Source organism: Mastigoproctus giganteus, chromosome 8 (assembly GCF_048544385.1).
Source record: "Mastigoproctus giganteus isolate SK-2022 chromosome 8, ASM4854438v1, whole genome shotgun sequence".
Taxonomy (NCBI): Eukaryota; Metazoa; Arthropoda; class Arachnida; order Uropygi; family Thelyphonidae; genus Mastigoproctus; species Mastigoproctus giganteus.
The window spans coordinates 41,316,212-41,334,940 of record NC_143582.1 but is presented as its reverse complement, the minus strand read 5'-3'; the positions used below and the strand labels follow the sequence as shown (position 1 = coordinate 41,334,940).

The 18,729-nt window shown below is 44.0% G+C and overlaps 1 protein-coding gene across 1 annotated transcript in view; it reads left to right on the top strand.

Annotated features, from left to right (window-relative positions):
• The window catches only part of LOC150081483 (synaptotagmin-15-like), a 47,266-nt gene extending 44,945 nt beyond the window's left edge, over positions 1–2,321 (top strand). Inside the window, exons 7-8 of the mRNA XM_090380219.1 lie at positions 1,670–1,787; positions 1,990–2,321. Coding sequence (XP_090236345.1) covers positions 1,670–1,787; positions 1,990–2,321 — 450 coding nt within the window. The remainder of the gene's footprint in view (positions 1–1,669; positions 1,788–1,989) is intronic.
• Positions 2,322–18,729: the final 16,408 nt, after the last annotated feature.

Sequence of the window (18,729 nt, the reverse complement as noted above, 5' to 3'; positions counted from 1 at the left end):
TACATTCCACTGCAGGATGGAAGACAATGTTGAGGGAAATGGACATAATTTGCCATGGCAGTCCAGTGCGGGTTGGCAGATTGTCCGTATTTAGCAGTCAGGGGCTTGAACCCCGGTCTACTCAAAGAGCGTATTCTACTGCATTCCCGCTCTTGACCACTCGACTACGCAGGTCCCTCTTTAAAGGGGTAGTCGCATCCAAATTCCTTTGGAGGTCGTGGATTTTTAACAGACGTTTTTCTCAGTGTACGGTCGCCGAAACAAGAAGGGGATAAACTAATAAGGCAACAGTATTATTATTAAACAGTGATCTTTATACTCTTTTATAACTCTTTATTAGACAGTGCTATCGCAATGGAAGTCTCTCCCCCCAAGAATAATTCTTGCAATATTCTTAGCTTAGCGGAGGTTAATTTGAAATAATTGGTTTTAAACTGTGGCCTTTCCTTTATTTTAGTTATTTTTTCATTAGAGATGGTGATAAGTGAAGATATTTTCAGCAACTTACGTAAATTACGGGTAAATTTTAGTAACTATTTTTGTTTTGCTAGCTAATGAAGGTTATGCTGAATAAATCTGTATTCCAGTCAGTAATGATGTTAGATTTCATTATGGTATGCCATAATAAGATTGGCGTCCCCGAGCCTCATGAAGAATTTGTGTAAGGAGTGGAGTTTGGGGGGGGGGGTTAAAAGATTTGACGTCAGTCAGGTATAGTTGTGTTATCAGGGCACTGAGGCCCAAACTCATAGGCAGACCATTCACATCAGGATGGACCGTTACTTCAACGGCATGATTATTTCAGAATCTATATATTTACAGACTCTTGATATTTTAAGGAGTCCCTTTTTTTTTTCCCTTTTTTTCCTTCCCTTTTTTTTTTTCCCTTTTTTTCTTTCTCTTAATTTAATTTTATTAGGCAACCATGGAAGGTGCACTTTCCTTTCTTAAAAATTTTTCTACAGCCCATAACTTAATTTAAAACCCATAATCCCTGTAAAGTATTAGAATCCTATAACCACTATGTATGTGATAAAACCCTCCACCAGCTAAGCGGATTACTATGAGGTGAGTGCTGAAAATTAAGCTAAGCTATACGTACGATCTAGTATATTTACAGATTAATTAATTAATATGAAATAGATTTAATTAATCTGTATATATTTCCACTCATCTCACGATACTTGAAAACGAGAGGTTAGTTCTAGATACATTGTGTTGCATACAACACAATGTATCTGTTGTATTACTAAATTATAGATTAGGTTTACAAGTAGAGGAAGAACTGGAATTGGTTCTTTGTTCACAGGTGACGCTTTGCCTTGTCAGGAAAAACGACCCGTGTCATGTGGACGACACGATATTATCAATATTATTTGCTTACCCTGTTAGTCATTCCAAAAATTTTAGTCTTTGGGTAGCCTCGGGCGTCTTCCCTTCTGAATGAATTTAACAAGATACTGTAAGTGTTTCATGCCTCAGGGATTAATACCGAGTTTAGAATTTAATTGAATAGTAGGTTGCCTAAAATAAATTATAACAATAAAAGGGAGGTACGCTGATCTTCTAACACCTCAAGTGTCATACTATTAAGAAAAATAACAAGGCAATGCAATAATTAAAAAAAATAATAAATACCTCGTTTTGAATAATCACTTTGTCTTTCCAGGTGTTAAAGTCGGCAGGGGACATTGAAATCGCGCTTTCGTGTAATCCTAATAGTAATCGCCTGAAGGTGCTGGTGTGCAGAGTAAGAGGAATCCGAGGCATCGAGTCCGGAGAAGCATGTAAGATATATATTTTAAGCATAAGCCAAATGCAGTAAAACAGTTAAGTCTTTATTTTTATTTAAACAGCAAGCATGCTGCGATTAAATTTCGATAAGCCGATGTTATAAAATTAATGCATTAATATTATAACGTCGTTCGTTTACAGGAGTTTCTTTCATTTATAGACTGCGTTGATAAAGAAACTTTATTTTCTTTCCAGATATCTTTGTCCGAATGCACATCCTCAACGCAGGCCAATTAATAAAAACCCAGAGAACTTCATCCCAGCACGTAGTCTGCTCATGTTACAGTGAAGTAGTATTCGATGAAGCTTTCAATTTTGTCATCAGCAACAAGTTCCAATACTCCCATAGTCTTCTTTTCAGTGTTGTGGTAGCTGGGGCAGGGCCCTTCGTTAAAGACGATCCCATAGGGAAAGTGGTCATTGGGCCTGTTCTTTACGCCAAAGATGAAGCTCTGCTACATTGGCAGGATATGGTTACTAATCCCCGCAGTGTCGTCAGAAGGTGGCATAGTCTTGAACTAATGTAGTGGTGATTACTTTTACCTTTTGATCATCTTCCCCTCCCATCTTTACATCAACATCGGTCGCTCTACATCTGCCCCTTAAAATGTGCCAAATATTTGTGTTGTAATATGTACAAAGTGTCTTAATATTCGCAGATATTGAGAGAGAGTCGTTTCTTATAATCATGATTCCATTATAAATAAATGCTGCGCAAGATGGAATAGAATCTCTTGAAATTTCTTCCAAGTGTAAGACAATCAATAAATTGTTTTTACCAATTAGTGTTTATCCAATTCGTTCGCTGCACTGGTTTTTTTACCACGTATATTGCTACTCAAAAGAAATGTTGAAATAGTTCTCAAAATACGAGGGCAATTTGTATAATTAATACTACTGCCACTTTGGTATTCACGATAGACTTGTAGCGTGTAATATATTCCCCTACAAAACCGGCAGCTCCTCTAAATGGTAAATCGTGGAATCACGATAACACTAATACAGTTTTCAAAACGAAATTGTAAGTTATTTAGTGTATAAGAGGAGAGTGAGAGGTGGAAGAAATTAGAAATATTCAAGTAGGGATGGATGGTAGGAGTTGTGGAGATTAGGCGAAGGATTAAAATAATTGAAGAAAGTGAGATTAAGAAAAAATAAACTTCGAAAAACTAAATAATCGATGGAAATGAGATTAGATGGCTTTGAACTTGAGCTGATATTGCGTGTCATTACCGAAATGAGAGAATTTAAATCTTTCATTTTGGATTGCGCGAATTTTTAAACAAAACAAATCTACTAAAGAAATGCAATTATCCAGTTGCAGTTGCCATTTTTAACACTTTTGTCCAAACTTACGCGAACCGACTGAGTGACACCACTAGATGGTACGAGCTGCTTAACGCAAGTTTCGAGGCAACGGAGAAGTCAGTACATCATAACCGAAAACTGTGTATGTTTTTAGCAGGTCTGGAAAACCATGAGAGCAAAACCATACACCGTAGGTTAGCTAAAACAAGCTAAACTAGTCTTACCAATCAAAAAAAGAAAAAAATATTTATTACGGTCACCCGGAAAGTTATTTCATCTACCCATGAGTATTGTGTCTGTAAATTGCGTGTGTTCTCTTGTCGATTTGCTTGCTTTGCTAGACGAAAAGTCCCGGGTTCCGGGGGGTGGAGGGAGGAACCTTGCTATCTACGCCTGAGACTGACTTACTCAGCTCATAAACGTTCCTCGCGTCATCGATGGGATTCGAACGCCGCCTTTTCCACCCAGTGTCGGGAGGACGGTGACGATACCACTGGTTTGGTTTGGTTTTAGGTTTGCTGGCACAACAGCAACCTAGGCTTTATAATGCGCCAACCACGACGATGCCACTGTTCTACCCGCTTAGACTCTTACCAATCAATAAGTATCCACTCAGGAATACCTATATGCTGAAAGAATAAATTCACTGGGGTAAGTTGTCACACTGTTTATAACAGATTGCTCTTGCCAGTCCTCGGCAAACTTCCAAAACGCTACTCTAAAGAAAACCTCGTTTCTCCACTTCAGTGTGGTTTCAAAGTTGGTTGCTGCACTGAGGATGCTCTTCATAAATTAAAATCTACTGTTTCAAGCACTCAAGCCAAGTACGCGCTAATCATCACAGCTGACGTTGCTGGGGCATTTAATCGGCTGTGGTGGCCAAGTATTCTCAGAAGACTCCGTCAAGCCAAAGCACCACGGAAACCTTTATAGCTATGTCAAGGAGTACCTGAGACACTGCACCGTCCATGTTAGTACCAGGTACAAATCTGTCACTAGCCAAGTGTACCCAAGCTACCACCAGGGCTCGGTCCTGGGGCCATTCTTTTGGTCTATCATCCTGGACCAGTTCCTTGGAATGGACTTGGAGATGACTCAATCCCTTGCGTTTGCTGACGATTTGGTTTTGGTAGTGCATGGTGACTCAAGAGCTGATCTAGAGGAGCGTGAAAATTGCGCACCAACTAAGCTCCAGGACTGGGCGGCCAGTCACAGACTAAAAGATCTCGGGAGAGAACAAATTCTATACTGCTCAAGGGAACCCTTCAACTACGAAGACCACCGGTTATTAAAATCGACAATACCTCCATAAGATAATAGCCAGAAATCGTCTTAGATATGAAGCTTAATTTCCATCCTCACTTGAAGTATTTGTCAGAGAAAATAAAAAGATATTCGGCCATGATCATCCATATAAGCCGGGCAGACTGGGGACTTAAGCGCTGGGCTCTGGCCCTCATTTATAATTCCATATTTGTCCCAATAGTTTGCTATGGAGCCTCAGTATGGTATACTAGGGCCTAATTGGACTCCATACTGCGTTCTATGCTCCTTGCTTCAACTAAGGCACGTCATACAGTTAGCACCCCAAGTGCTAGCTGGATGTATACCCCTACAATTAGAGGTAATAAGAAGAGGATTGCATCAACGGTTGTTGAAGAAGAGTATTCCCACTGAAACAGCAGGTATCACTCTTAACTTTAACAACCCCAAACTGGAAAGGAAGAGAATCACTGAAATTCAGTTCAGGACCTGACAAGAGACATGGGACACCACCAATAAAGGACTAATAATAACCAAAAAGTTCACTGCCTCTGTGAACCTCACCAGTCCAAAGCCTCCTCCCTGGTAGTCACCAGGCCTCCAGGCTACATTTCTATTCACAGGACACGGACCCTTTAAAGAGAAGCTAACATCCCTAGGCATAGAATATAATCCACAGTATCACTGCGGAGCTAAAGAAACGTCGGATCACGTAATGTAGAACTGCGATGAATATGACGCATTCTGGCTAAGGTTTGCCACTAAAATCCAAGATAAACTCCGTCACTGTGAATACCTGATTACAATGGACGAGCAGAGATACGCCACCTTCACTGAGTTTTCGCAGTCTGTCTTTACTGCTAGACGGGTTAGGCAATCAAACAGCACCAATTGAAGATAAAAATAAGTAACTTCCTGGATATGACACAGTAGTTGGGTAGCCATACTGTACAACACCTCTCTGTTCTCATATGTGAATTCGACCTCAACTGCAACTCAAGCTTTCGAAGAGATTATAGTCTCGCTACGCTTCCACTCCAGCCACATTGATATTGTGTATATTCCCCCAGGGCCTGCAATTGAAATTATTGAAGATCTAGGGAACTGGCTCTTAAACCGCCTTCGTCCGTCTGCACAACGCCTTGTTTGTGGTGATTTTAACCTGCCTCCAAACCGACATCACCTCTTTATCAGGCTCTGCAAGTTCTTCAAATCCATCAACATGACACGGGTCAATGAGAACCTCACCAGGGGATTGAACCTACTGGATCTCGCTTTTGCTTCAACACCATGCACAGCTGAGGATGATCCCAAATCAATATGGATTCAGAAAGGGTCGTTCCATTATTGATGCACTGGAGAACATGACTGAAGGCGCAAAGAGTACGGACAGAAAATATTTCTTAGCCATCTCAGTGGACTTTGCCGGGGCGTTTGACGCACTCTGGTGGCCAAGCGTCCTCGGCAGACTCCGTACAGCAAATCTCCCTAGCAACCTGTACCAATGCATAAAAAATTATCTATCACAGAGGAGCATAACTGTAAGGACACCATATAGCAAAGTTACGCGCGAAATCTACAGAGGATGTCCCCAGGGCTCTGTCCTGGGTCCCCTACTATGGAACATCGTACTTGATGAGTTCCTGAACATAGACCTGCCGAATGTACAATCTCAAGCATATGCAGACGACTTAGTCCTTACCCTTGCCGCTGATACTAGATCCCAACTGGAAGCCGCAGCGAATAGAGCACTCGGAACTTTACAGGACTGGGCCTGGCACAACCACCTGGAAATCTCACCAGTAAAGACAAACTCCATCCTGCTTAAAGGCTCTCTGAACGAAGCGAGGCCACCTCAAATCAAAATCCAAGGAAGAACTATCCGGTTAACAACTGAGATGAGATACCTTGGAGTGATCTTGGATAGGAATCTATCTTTCACACCACACCTGAAATATCTACATACCAAAATTCAAAAATATACTGTGCTAGTGGCAAGAATTGCACGTCGGGACTGGGGACTAAAGCGACGCACGCTCGCCCTCTTCTATAAGGCTATATTTACCCCCATAATCACGTATGCATCTGGTATCTGGTTTTCAAAGGCCACCACAGCAGTTAACAAGAGGAAGCTTGACTCAATTCAGCGCGTCATCCTGCTCACCATCACCCGGGCCTGCTGCACAGTCAGCACACATGCCTTGCAAGTGTTGGCCGGCGTGCTACCTCTGGATCTAGAAGTAATCAAATGTGGTTTGCTTAACATGCTTTCCAAAGGTAGAGCCATCTCTTGTCTGGATTTTACCACCGACCCCTCAAATAACATCAAGGCCGAGAAGAAGCGTCTCACTGCATACTTGCAGCAGGTCTGGCAGTCTAGGTGGACACAGTCTACAAAAGGAGAAGTTACCAGAAAATTCATTCCTCCAATAGCAACAGTATACCCAAAATCTCCCACGTGGTTCTCCCCTGGCCTATACGTCACTTTTTTGTTAACTGGCCATGGATCTATCAGAGGGAAACTCACCGCACTCGGGATCACGTAAACCCACAATGTCTCTGTGGTTCCCTCGAAAGTTGGGACCACCTGATGTACGAGTGCGAAATATATGAAGATTTGAGATGCCTCCTCTTGACTAGGATACATTACCTTCCTAAAAACCAAGAACAGCACATCCTCGAAAGAGAAGAAGATTATGTCGCCTTTACGCGCTATGCACAAGACTTATTCGCACGACGGAAGACTCTACCATGGATATAGTCACTATTCTGATCATCGTCAAAAACAAGAGAAGACAACCACCTATATTTTGGGAATCAATGCAGAGGCCTACCAGCAAATGAGACTACACCACCACGAAATCTAAGAAGATCCAGTATAGGACAACCACAGCTATATTCCTATTTATATCCCTGCTGACTTAGACACAGATCACCGGATGACATCACCACTGAAATTGACATCACGACCGGACCTGAATGAGAAGAGAAAGAAGATTCTGCCAAATGGCGATCACGCTTGTGCTCTCTTGCACAGCAACTTTTGTCCCACTTCTATCCCTTACTTTCGTCTGATGGATGTATTCCATTGTACCTGGGGGATGATTTCTTCTTCATCCCCCATATTTCTACCTGTCTCCCCCTCTTCTTGACTCTAACGCCCACCCGCTCTAACTGGTTTTTTTTTTTTTTTTTTTTTACATTGGTCTCTGTCAGGAAGCTTAGGCGACCCTGCAGAGACTAGCCAGAGAATAATGGGCAGCCTGGCTACCTCCTAGCGGTGTGTGCGGGCAACGTGGGGTTCCATCAGGGGCCCTGCGGCCAAATGCCAGGACACCCAACAGAACCCAACGCAAAATTACATATTCAACACAGAACACTTTTCTGGCATTTACAGAATTTCTTCACAGTGTAAATATGGCGCAGATGTGGGAAACCACAGGGGGCGCCTGACCCTAATATTATGCACTATGCACACTATGTACAATAGATGCTTGGAAACAGGACATTTCCCAACTGCATGGAAAACAGCAAATTTAAAACTAATACTGATAAATCCTACAAAAAATCCAGAATTTCCGGATTCATATTGACCCATCGCTCTGCTCCCAGTGGCAAGTAAATTGTTTGAAAGATTACTCCATGTGAGAGTTATAAAACACTATGAAGCGGCAGGCCTACATGCCAGAAATCAGTATGGCTTCAGACCAGGATCCTCAACTGTGGACGAACTGGGAAACTTGCCAAGGATATTACATGATTGTAGACGAAAGTATTTGCTACTCATCTCTGTTGACTTTGCTGGAGCGTTTGATTCACTTTGGTGGGCAAGCGTCCTGGCAAGGTTGAAGGAAGCTGAGGTGCCTCTTAACCTCTACAAAGTAATTGAAAGCTATTTAACGCAAAGAAGATTGGAAATCAACGTACACTATCAAAAAATAACAAGAGAGGTGCACAGAGGATGTCCGCAGGGGTCGGTGCTCGGGCCGCTCCTGTGGACAATGGTCCTCGAAGAATTCCTGACGATGGACCTGGGTTCTGTGGCAGCACACGCCTTCGTGGACGACTTGACATTGACGGTAGAGGCGGACTCCATGGCCCAATTGCAGACGCTGGAAAATCAGGCACTGCAACGGCTGCAGCAATGGGCATCAAAGAACCAGCTGAAAATATCGTCAGACAAGACCTCATCGATCCTCCTGAAGGGGACTCTACAACTACGACGACCCCCGCAAATTAAAATCAACAATGTAACAATCAAATTTGTGAGCCAACTGAAGTATCTGGGCGTTATCCTAGATAAAAATCTGACGTTCCAGCCGCATCTGAAATACATCAGAAGAAAAATCAGAGAATACTCTGGACTAGTAACCAGAACCACAAGGAAAGATTGGGGACTCAAGAAAAAAACACTGATGCTTTACTATAAAACAACCTTCCTGCCAGCAATCACCTACGCAGTAGCGGTGCGGTATCCAAAAACGACACTGGTAGTCAACAAAAGAACACTAGAAATGACCCAAAGGACCATACTGCTATCAACAACGCGCGCTTGCTGCACGGTAAGTACCCCGGCATTGCAGGTACTGGCTGGAGCGCTCCCTCTGGACCTGGCAGTTCGGGCGGGGCCGCTACCCACCAACGATTACACGACTGACCTGGCGGGCAACCTAAAACACGAAAAAATTAGGCTACAGACCCACCTCCTAGATCTTTGGCAGAGAAGGTGGACAGAGACTACAAAAGGCAAAGTAACAAAAAGATTTCTACCAGACCTCCGGAAAATATACCCAAAGCAGCCACCGTGGTACTTCCCAGGGTACCATATGACAACACTATTAATCGGACACGGACCCTACAAGGAGAAGCTGTTTGGCTTCGGACTCGTTGAGGACACCCCAACTGCATTTGTGGGGAAAGTGAAAGCTGGAGCCACATAGTCTATGATTGTCAACACTATGAAGACCTCAAAGGGTTACTAATAACAAGGTTGAGATACTTCCCAAAAGGACTGGAGCACCACTTCCTGGACACTGAGGATGAATATGTGCAAGACCTATTCACCAGGAGAAAAACACTAATAGCTATCTGCAGCAACGTACACAGAGATTGACAAAAATCGCCGCCAAATGTGACAGAAAACTGAAACCCCGCAGAGGACCAGTACTTGGACAAGAGTGCTGATCATACGGAAAAGAAAAGCAAGGACGGGGGAATGCAGCACACACAGTAGAGAACAGACTAAACGCAGCACAGCTACAAACAGCCTGATGACGATCTGAAGAGGACACCCTAGCCCTTGTCACCTATTATTCCCACTTCCTTTGGGGAGGGGACGTTTTTTGTTCCCTCTCCTCCACCCCCAAACTTCTACTCTGGTGGGGCATGGGCCACTGAAAACTGGGGCTATCTACTCTATTGGCCCCATATTTCTGTCTTTTCCCCCCAATCTCCTGTCTCCCTCCCCTCTCTACCTTCATCATAGCGAAAGCCCCACACGTCAAAAACTTAATATGATAAAATTACCTTACACCCAAAACTCTGCCTAGCAAACCAAAGCGATATTATCCCTACGATAGCGTACATTTTTCAATTATTCATATTTTTTCTTTATTTATTTTTTTTATTTTTATTTTTTTTTTTTTACTTTTTAAGGTCCTAGCCGCCGAAATCCCAGGAAATTAAGCGACAGGACCTGCCAGAGTGAATCTACAGCTACTGGGTTCCTGGTCTGCCTCCATGGGGCGTAAGTGGGACAACGTTGGGCCTCAATAGGGGTCCAACGACTAAATGACCAGATGAACAATAGTACAGAACACAACACAAGAACAATTCCCACATACTTTTAAATCTCTGGCATTTCCCAGTGAACTTGTTCACCACAATGAAAGCAACGCGGAGATGGGGGGAACCCCTGGTGCCGTAAGACAACAACACACACTTACACACTAGTACTAAGAAATATTTCGTAGCGAAGACAACAACCTAATGCCAGACATGAACCACCTGGATATAACTCTCTATCGTATATCAAGAGACTACATTGTATACTACGTTGTCAACCAAATTAGAGGTAGGAATTTTTGCTGGCACTGAGCCACTGGTGCAGGAACTCCAATGATCCCCTCCCGGGGTAAGATTCCTAAAACACTGGACCTTGAACTGTGGATGGACCACATTGCACGGTTCTCAAACACTGTGGCCCCGATGTACCTTGGCAACTTACCCATCAACAACGTTCTTACTGATATGCTCGCCACCGTTCGCATCACCAGGAAGCAGCTTATAACTGCTATAAATGGATTGCCGCCCACTGCAACTGCAGCCCCCCGATCTCATGCAACAATTCATGATCATCGATCCTCTATCAATTTTTAACCGTCTTAACACAGCACTACTTTTCCCCTCTCTGGAACAGATATGCTGTGAAGCCACACCCTAAATTCCAACTGCAACCCTCATTAAACAGTTCAGGCCAATCTCTCATTCTTCCAGCCTCTTGAAGCTCATGGAGACGAAATGAAATCCAAGCTTCTCTAGACGGCATTCCCTTTCCAGTTGTCAAGATGCGTACGGACTTGGGAGTCGTCTTCGATTATAAATTGAGCTTCAACCCCCCCCCCTACATTGACAAGTTTGACAAAATTCTGTCAAATGCGCTGGACCACCAAACAGCTGCTCCACGTTACGCTGTGACTCGTCGGTACGTATACACCTAAGTATACTCCGTCGTATTATATGCTTCGGAAATTTGGGCGTCCCCAGCCCCTACCAACATCAAGCGCGTGTACTCGGCCGAATATTGGCTTCTTCGTTGGATCACGCACAAACATCGTCGTCCACCCCAACAAAGGGCAACTGCCATGGCAATCTCACTAATTTTTTCCAAACTTCCAGATCTTGTATTGGAAAAACGCCTTGTTCTCACTGCCTAAATGACAATCGGAATGGTCTCAGACCAAGCAACTGGGAACTGTGCGGCTGGAGAATCCCTCTACCCGGACTGAGGTAAGCTCCCACGCTCACAGTCCACTACAACAGACTAGCCTTTAGTGCCATTTTCTCCACAGGGAGATACTCCCCACAATCCAATCAATTTACAGCGATCTCTGCAGGTTTGCGAAGGATTGGAGGTACCGAAGACAGATCCTTAAGAGCCTTGGCCTGACCTTGGCCAGGCAAACTGCACATTGATATGGACAGCATAATAATGCCCAATACTGTATATTGTAAATAATGTTCAAAGTACGATGTCCGTATGAAGGTGTTGTAAATAAAGTCAAGAATATCTTTATGAATATAAATATTAATATACACTGTGTGCCACTTTATTAGGTGAACCCCTGCTGTGCACATAAATGGTTTGTCCCACAAGGTTGCAAATCACATGACCGCAGTTGTGGATATAAATGCAGCAGAACAACCTTTGTAGTACTGTTGAGCCTCCTTTAGCCTTCAAAACAGCCTCAATTCGTCTAGGCATGGATTGATCAAGCTGCTGAAAACGTTGTGCAGGAATGGAGTACCATGCAGACATAATTGTGCGACGCAGTTCCTTGAAATTCGACGGAGGTGTAGGCCTCCAGCGAACAGCCCTTTTCAGCTCATCCCAAAGATGTTCAATAGAATTGAGATCCAGGCATTGAGCAGGCCATTGCAGCAAAGAAAATCATTGTCATGTTCCTGGAACCATTCCATAGTGATTCGGACTTTGTGCACCGACGCATTATCCTGCTGGAAGTAACCATCTGACTGAGGATAAAAATAGGCACCTCCGTAGCCAGGTGGGAAAGAGCATCAGTGCGTAGCACACGCTTCTTGATTAGACCGGGATTCGAGCCCGTCACCACCAAATACGGAGGATGCGGAAAGGTCAGGGAATGACCACCGCATATTCCCGGAGCAATATGGCCTTAGTTGCTAATACTCCTAAAAACCAAAACAACAACAACTGAGGATAAACTGTCAACATGAATTGATGCACTTGGTCAGACCGGGGGTAGAGCCCGTCACCACCAAATACGGAGAATGCGGAAAGGTCAGGGAATGACCACCGCATATCTCGGAGCAATATGGCCTTAGTTGCTAATGCTCCTAAAAACCAAACAACAAGCACTTGGTCAGCAACGATGTTTGGGTACGATGTGGCATTCAGACGTGAATCTATGGGTATCAATGGACCCAACGTGTGCCATGAAAACATTCCCCACACCATCTTGCACAGTAGTCGTCAGACATGACGGGTCCATGGATTCATGTTGCTTTCGCGAAATTCTGAGACTTCCATCAACATGATACACCAGGAACTTTCACTCGTCAGACCAAGCAACTGTTTTCCAATCCTCGCTAGTCCAGTGCTGGACTAGCTCGCTAGGTGTTGCTGTGCCCACAGGATGTGTTCTCTCTCTTGTTCTTCATTGATAACAAAAAGGTACGCGATGTGGTCTTCGGTTGTTGTAGTCCATTCGCGACAAAGTGCGACTAGTGGTCCGTTGCGATATTTTGTTCTGCGCACCAAGGTTGTATTCTGACGTGAGGTGTCACATTGCGGCCCGTCTGTTTGCTTGCACAATTCTAGCCATCCTCTGACCTCTCTCATGAACAAGCGATTTTCTTCCACAGGAGTGCCACTGAGGGGATGTTTTCTGTTCTTTGCACCATTCTCGATAGACCCTTGAAACTGTGGTGCGTGAAAAGTTCAGGAGACCTGCCGTTTCAGAGATGCTTTGTCCAGCACGGCTTGCACCTACTACCATGCCACGTTCGAAGTCAGATCAATACTTTTCCCCATTCTTGCTACGGTTCGTACGCTTGACTGATACTGGAAAGGTTGTTCTGCTGTATTTATATTCACAACTATAGTCATGTGACTTGCAACGTTGTGGGACAAACCATTTGTGTGCACAGCAGGGGTGTACCTAATAAAGTGGCAGCGCAGTGTGTGTACTATATATATATTTGTATATATAGATTTAACTCACGCTAACCTTAATTGATGTAGGATGTGCTGCTGGTGCGGTATCTGCTGCTAACCCCATCCGGGTAGGATTGCACCTGTATACTTTAGAATGGGCCTGTATACTTGGGTGTTAACATTTCGTGCACTTGCATCTCGTACAGTAGGTCTCGTGCTGCTGCTGCTGACACCGAGTGTGGGATGCCTGGTATCTGTATAATGGATCGGGCCAAATGGCGCACCTCTTTACAGGGTACTCTAACTCTGCAAGGTTTCTTCTCTTTCCTTGGCTCTGGTTGGGTATCCAATCCTTCGCTATCTGCATGGGTAGCAGAGTGGTATCGTCACAGTCCTCCCCATACCGGGTGGAAAAGGCCCAGGTTCGAATCCCGTCGATGACGCGAAGAACTTTAATGGGCTTTTTTTCACTCCGTGCTGAGTTAATCGGACTCAGGCGTAGATAGCAAGGTTTACCCCCTCCCCAGAAACTGGGGTTTTTTTTGTCCAGCAAAACAGGCAAATCAACCAGAGAACACACCCAATTAAAAAAAAATATATACGGGTTTATGTAATCGATTACGGGTAACCCTTATATATAATAATAATCCTTTGCTTCCTTCCTACCATTTCCCGGTCTGGCATAGTTTGACACCAGACAGGCGGAGCACTGCAAATGGCCAACGCCTGGAAGACTTCCTGGCAAACTCGACTATGACAGTCATTAACCAACCGAACAATCCTACCACCTTCTCAAACACCCTATGGGAGGCCACTATTGATATCACTATGGCCTCAAGGAACATTGTCGGCAACATTTCCAACTGGAAGGTCAACGAGGCGTGGACTACTTCGGATCACAGGGTTATTTCCTTCCAGCTAAATCGATCTCTAGCTAGATCCCCAGCCATACGAGTCATGTTAAATAGATATGCAATTGAAAAGGCGAACTGGGACGTCTTCAGGACAACCCTAACTAATGAGACCCAACCCCACCTACTTCCCGACAACGCAGATGCCCTCCAAAGACAAGTCACTGATCTGATCACAACGGCCAGCAACTTGGCAATCAAAAGGAAAAACCCTGTCCCAGGCGCAAAGCCCTGGTGGAGCCCAGAGCTGCATAGATTGCGCCGAGAAGTAATTATAAGAAGAAAGACTTTCCAGCGTGCCCGGAGGACCTGGCCGGCACGTGAAGTGGAGGCGCTCAGACAGAACTACAGGGAAGTGCGAAACCAGTACACGGCCCTGATCCGCAAACGAAAACAAGAATCCTGGCAACACCTGGTCACCACCACTGGCAATACCGACCCCTGGGGAGTGGTGTACAAGATCACCACAAACAAACTACCCAGGGGAGAGGTCACCACTTCAACCAAGTCATTACAAGGTACGGAAGCAACCACCTGGCAGCAATCCATAACAAACATTTTGGACGCCATCCTACAACCAGCAACAAATCCAATCACTCAGGAACAAAAATCCCTCTGTGCAGAGAATGAGACTTACCACACTGAAGAGCAGGAATCTCCCTTTGACTTAGGAGAACTACAAACTGCTGCGGTCCTGATCAAAGATAGGAAATGTCCAGGATCGGACCTGCTGGAGCCTGAGATTATAAAGAAAACAGTGGAGTGTGTCCCCGAATTAATACTTCATCTATTCAATACCTGTCTACGTGATGGTCACTACCCAACAGATTGGAAGTCGGCCAACGTAAAACTGATCCTGAAGAACCCGACGAAACCACCTGAACTCCCAAACTCCTACCGTCCCATCGCTCTCCTGTCGGTACTTAGTAAACTCTATGAAAGGCTACTCTACTACAGACTTCTCAAACACTACGACAATGCAAACATGGCTTCTCACAGACAATTTGGATTCAAAACGGGGCACTCCACTGTAGATGCACTCCACAATCTCCTTGAAGCAGTAGGAATTACCCAAAAGAAATACTTTCTGGTCATCGCTGTCGACTTTGCTGGGGCGTTCGACTCACTTTGGTGGCCGAGCGTCCTAGGCAGACTGCGTCAATCAAAGCTTCCAGTAAACCTATATAACTCCATCAAAAGCTACCTTTCCAACAGATCAATCACTGTCAATGCTCCATATATGAAAATCACCAGACAGGTCTACAGAGGATGCCCACAGGGCTCGGTTTTGGGACCGTTCTTGTGGAATCTTGTGCTTGATGAATTCCTTGGCATGGACCTGGGAGAGGTCACCTCTCAAGCCTATGCAGATGATCTTATTATCACCGTTACCGGCGATTCTAGGGCCCGACTGGAGATTTTGGCGAATAATGCACTACAGAAGCTACAGGACTGGGCTAAACACCATAACCTCACCATCTCTGCCGCCAAAACAGATTCTATTCTTCTCAAAGGAAGTCTCAATGAAGCCAGACCGCCACAGATAAAAATCGACAACAGGACCATAAAATTCTCCACTCATCTCAAGTATCTAGGAGTTATACTTGACAGCAAACTGAATTTCCAGCCACATCTTAAATACCTAAGAAGAAAGATACGTAATTACACCGCCCTTGTCGCCAGGGTCTCCAGACGGGACTGGGGACTCAATAGGCACACTCTGTCCTTATTCTATAAAGTGATATTTACCCCGATTATAACGTACGCAGCAGGCATCTGGTACCCGAAAGCAATCACTGCTAGTGGTAGAAGAATCCTCGACTCTCTGCAAAGGAACATCCTGCTTGCTACTACCCGTGCCTGCTGCACTGTCAGTACCCATGCTCTGCAAATCCTGGCAGGCGCCATGCCACTGGACCTGGAGGTGGTCCGCTGTGGACTACTCTTCCACCTCTCCAAAACAAATTCCAAGACCATCCTCGAATTCACAACAGACCCCGCAAACGACAGAACAGCAGAAAAGAAGCGTCTCCTCACGCATCTGCAGCAGGCGTGGCAAGCGAGATGGACTACTTCCAACAAAGGCGAAATCACTAGAAAGTTCTTCCCTTACATTAACAGGGTGTTCCCCAGGCTTCCCCCCTGGTTTTCACCTGGTCTTTATGCTACATACCTGTTAACTGGCCATGGATCATTAAAAGGCAAACTGACGGCCCTGGGAATCATCGATGATCCCACTTGCACCTGTGGTGGGACTGAGAGTTGGTCGCACCTTATGTATGACTGCCCCCTGTATGAGGATCTTCGCTGCACCTTCATCACTACCTTGACCTACATACCCAAAGACCAAGAAACACACCTGCTTGATAGTAGGGAGGAATATACAGCTTTTACGCGTTTCGCACAAGAGCTCTTCAGCCGAAGGAAATCCTTTTCTACAGTTCCTGTACCTGCGCCATAGCAGTCCCAAGGAAGACAACAGGCGGTTTGAGACCATGATGGACTTTCATCCAGACTAGACAGTCATGAACTTGACCGCCACACCATCAAACGGACAACTATCTGATGATTGAAGTTTGAAAGCTACCATTGGATCGAATTAAACCCCTGGATTGGACACCACCCGATGTCGATGACAGAGGCGCCAAATGGCGATCCTATCTGTGCTCAATTGTACAGTCACTTTCGACCCCATTCCTTCCCCTTTCTTCGCCTTCACCTGATTGACTGAGTGTACATTGACTGGTTGGGGACGCCTTCGCCTATATCCCCTTACTCTTACTTTCATTCCCCCTCTTCTGTACACCCTGTACTACCTCACTCTATCTAATCGCTGTGTTTTTTTTTTTTTTTTTTTTTAATTAATTAATTATTTATTATTATTTTTTCTTTTAATTAATTTTTTTTTTTTTTTATTTTTTTTTTTTATTTATTTATTTATTTTTATTTTTATTTATTTATTTTTTTTTTTTATTTTTTTTTTTATTTATTTTTTTTTTTTCAACTTGGTCTCCGCTCAGGAAGCTGAGGCGACCCTGACGGAGACTAGCCAGAGAACTATGGGCAGCCTGGCTACCTCCTAGTGGTGTGTGCGGGCAACGTGGGGTTCCATCAGGGGCCCTGCGGCCAAATGCCAGGACATACAACAGAACCCAACACAAAACCACACATTCAACACACAACACTTTTTCTGGCATTTACAGTGTTCTGTATTTCTTCACAGTGTACATATGGCGCAGATGTGGGAAACCACAGGTGGCGCCCGACCCTAACACTATGCACACTATGCACAACACGTTTTATGGGTTTTACAGAGGTTCTGTTATTCATCACAAGAGTACTGATAGCGCAGATGTGGGAAACCACAGGTGACGCCTTACCCAAACAATATGCCACTATGTTTATACCCTCCCGCCTCCTGACGAATCGAAAGAAGCTTAAGGAAAGACCGAATAACTCTTCAACTGTTTCAAATTACATAAAGTTCAAAACTAACTCCCTACCACATTTCAATCCATAAACTGATATCCGTTATCTTTCAACTTTGGGTTCTTGATCCATAATTCAAATCTCCATCAAGAATTGTCTAACTTCATAATATTCTTGAAAGAATACAGTTCATCCACAGTTCCGCAGGCACTGATGCTGATGACACATTCACCAGAATTTCCCTTAGATTCTTGTAGGTGGGACTACATTCCCTTTCCACAGAAGACTTTAGGGATTGATTGACCACCAATAAATCAAAAATTATTCACTGAGGAATAATTTTCAACTTCTATGTTGAAAGAACTAATCCACTGGGGTGAAGTCGTATCGTTTATACCCTCTCGCCACTTAACAAGATACTGTCCACCTAGCGACTGGTAAGTAATGGTTAATTCTAGATGTCACGTGAGTTTAGACAGTCATAAAAGAGAAACAAGGCACAGTGAGAGGGCTGAGTCTGTTAACTAGTAGTTAGACATTCAAGAAACAACATACCTTACTACTACGTAGTTTGTGATCTACAGCTGAGTAAGTCGATGCTAAAAATGTAATATACGACAGTAAAAAGTTTCTATCACGTCACATTTTTTAGAAAATTGCAAAAACCAATTTAGAATGGGATGAAAAAAATACGTAAAAAAAGAGTCAAAATTAACGAAATCGTCCAACATCGCACTCTGTACCTTTCCCAGTAGAATTTATTGTAACAAAAGAGACATATCTGTGTTGTTTAATGTTATACTAATAACTCTTTTTAGTTTTATGGCACCTAGGAGTGGCTGCTCTGAGTTATATTGCTATTATTATGCGGTAGCACGTTGGACCCTACCATATTTCAGGCGGCCAGGCGCCTTTGTTAAAGAAAACTTGTTTACAAGCTGTCTTTAGCCCTTAAATGCACATTTTTGGAGTTAGTTTTGATTTGTAAGATCTAGTGTTAGGTTGTGGTGTTTCAAAGTTCCATTTTTGGTCTTGTGAAAATTCGTGAAATGGAGCGAAAACCCGTGCGTGCTTTGATTAGCCAAAAGGTTTTTGCTATGTTTGTAGACA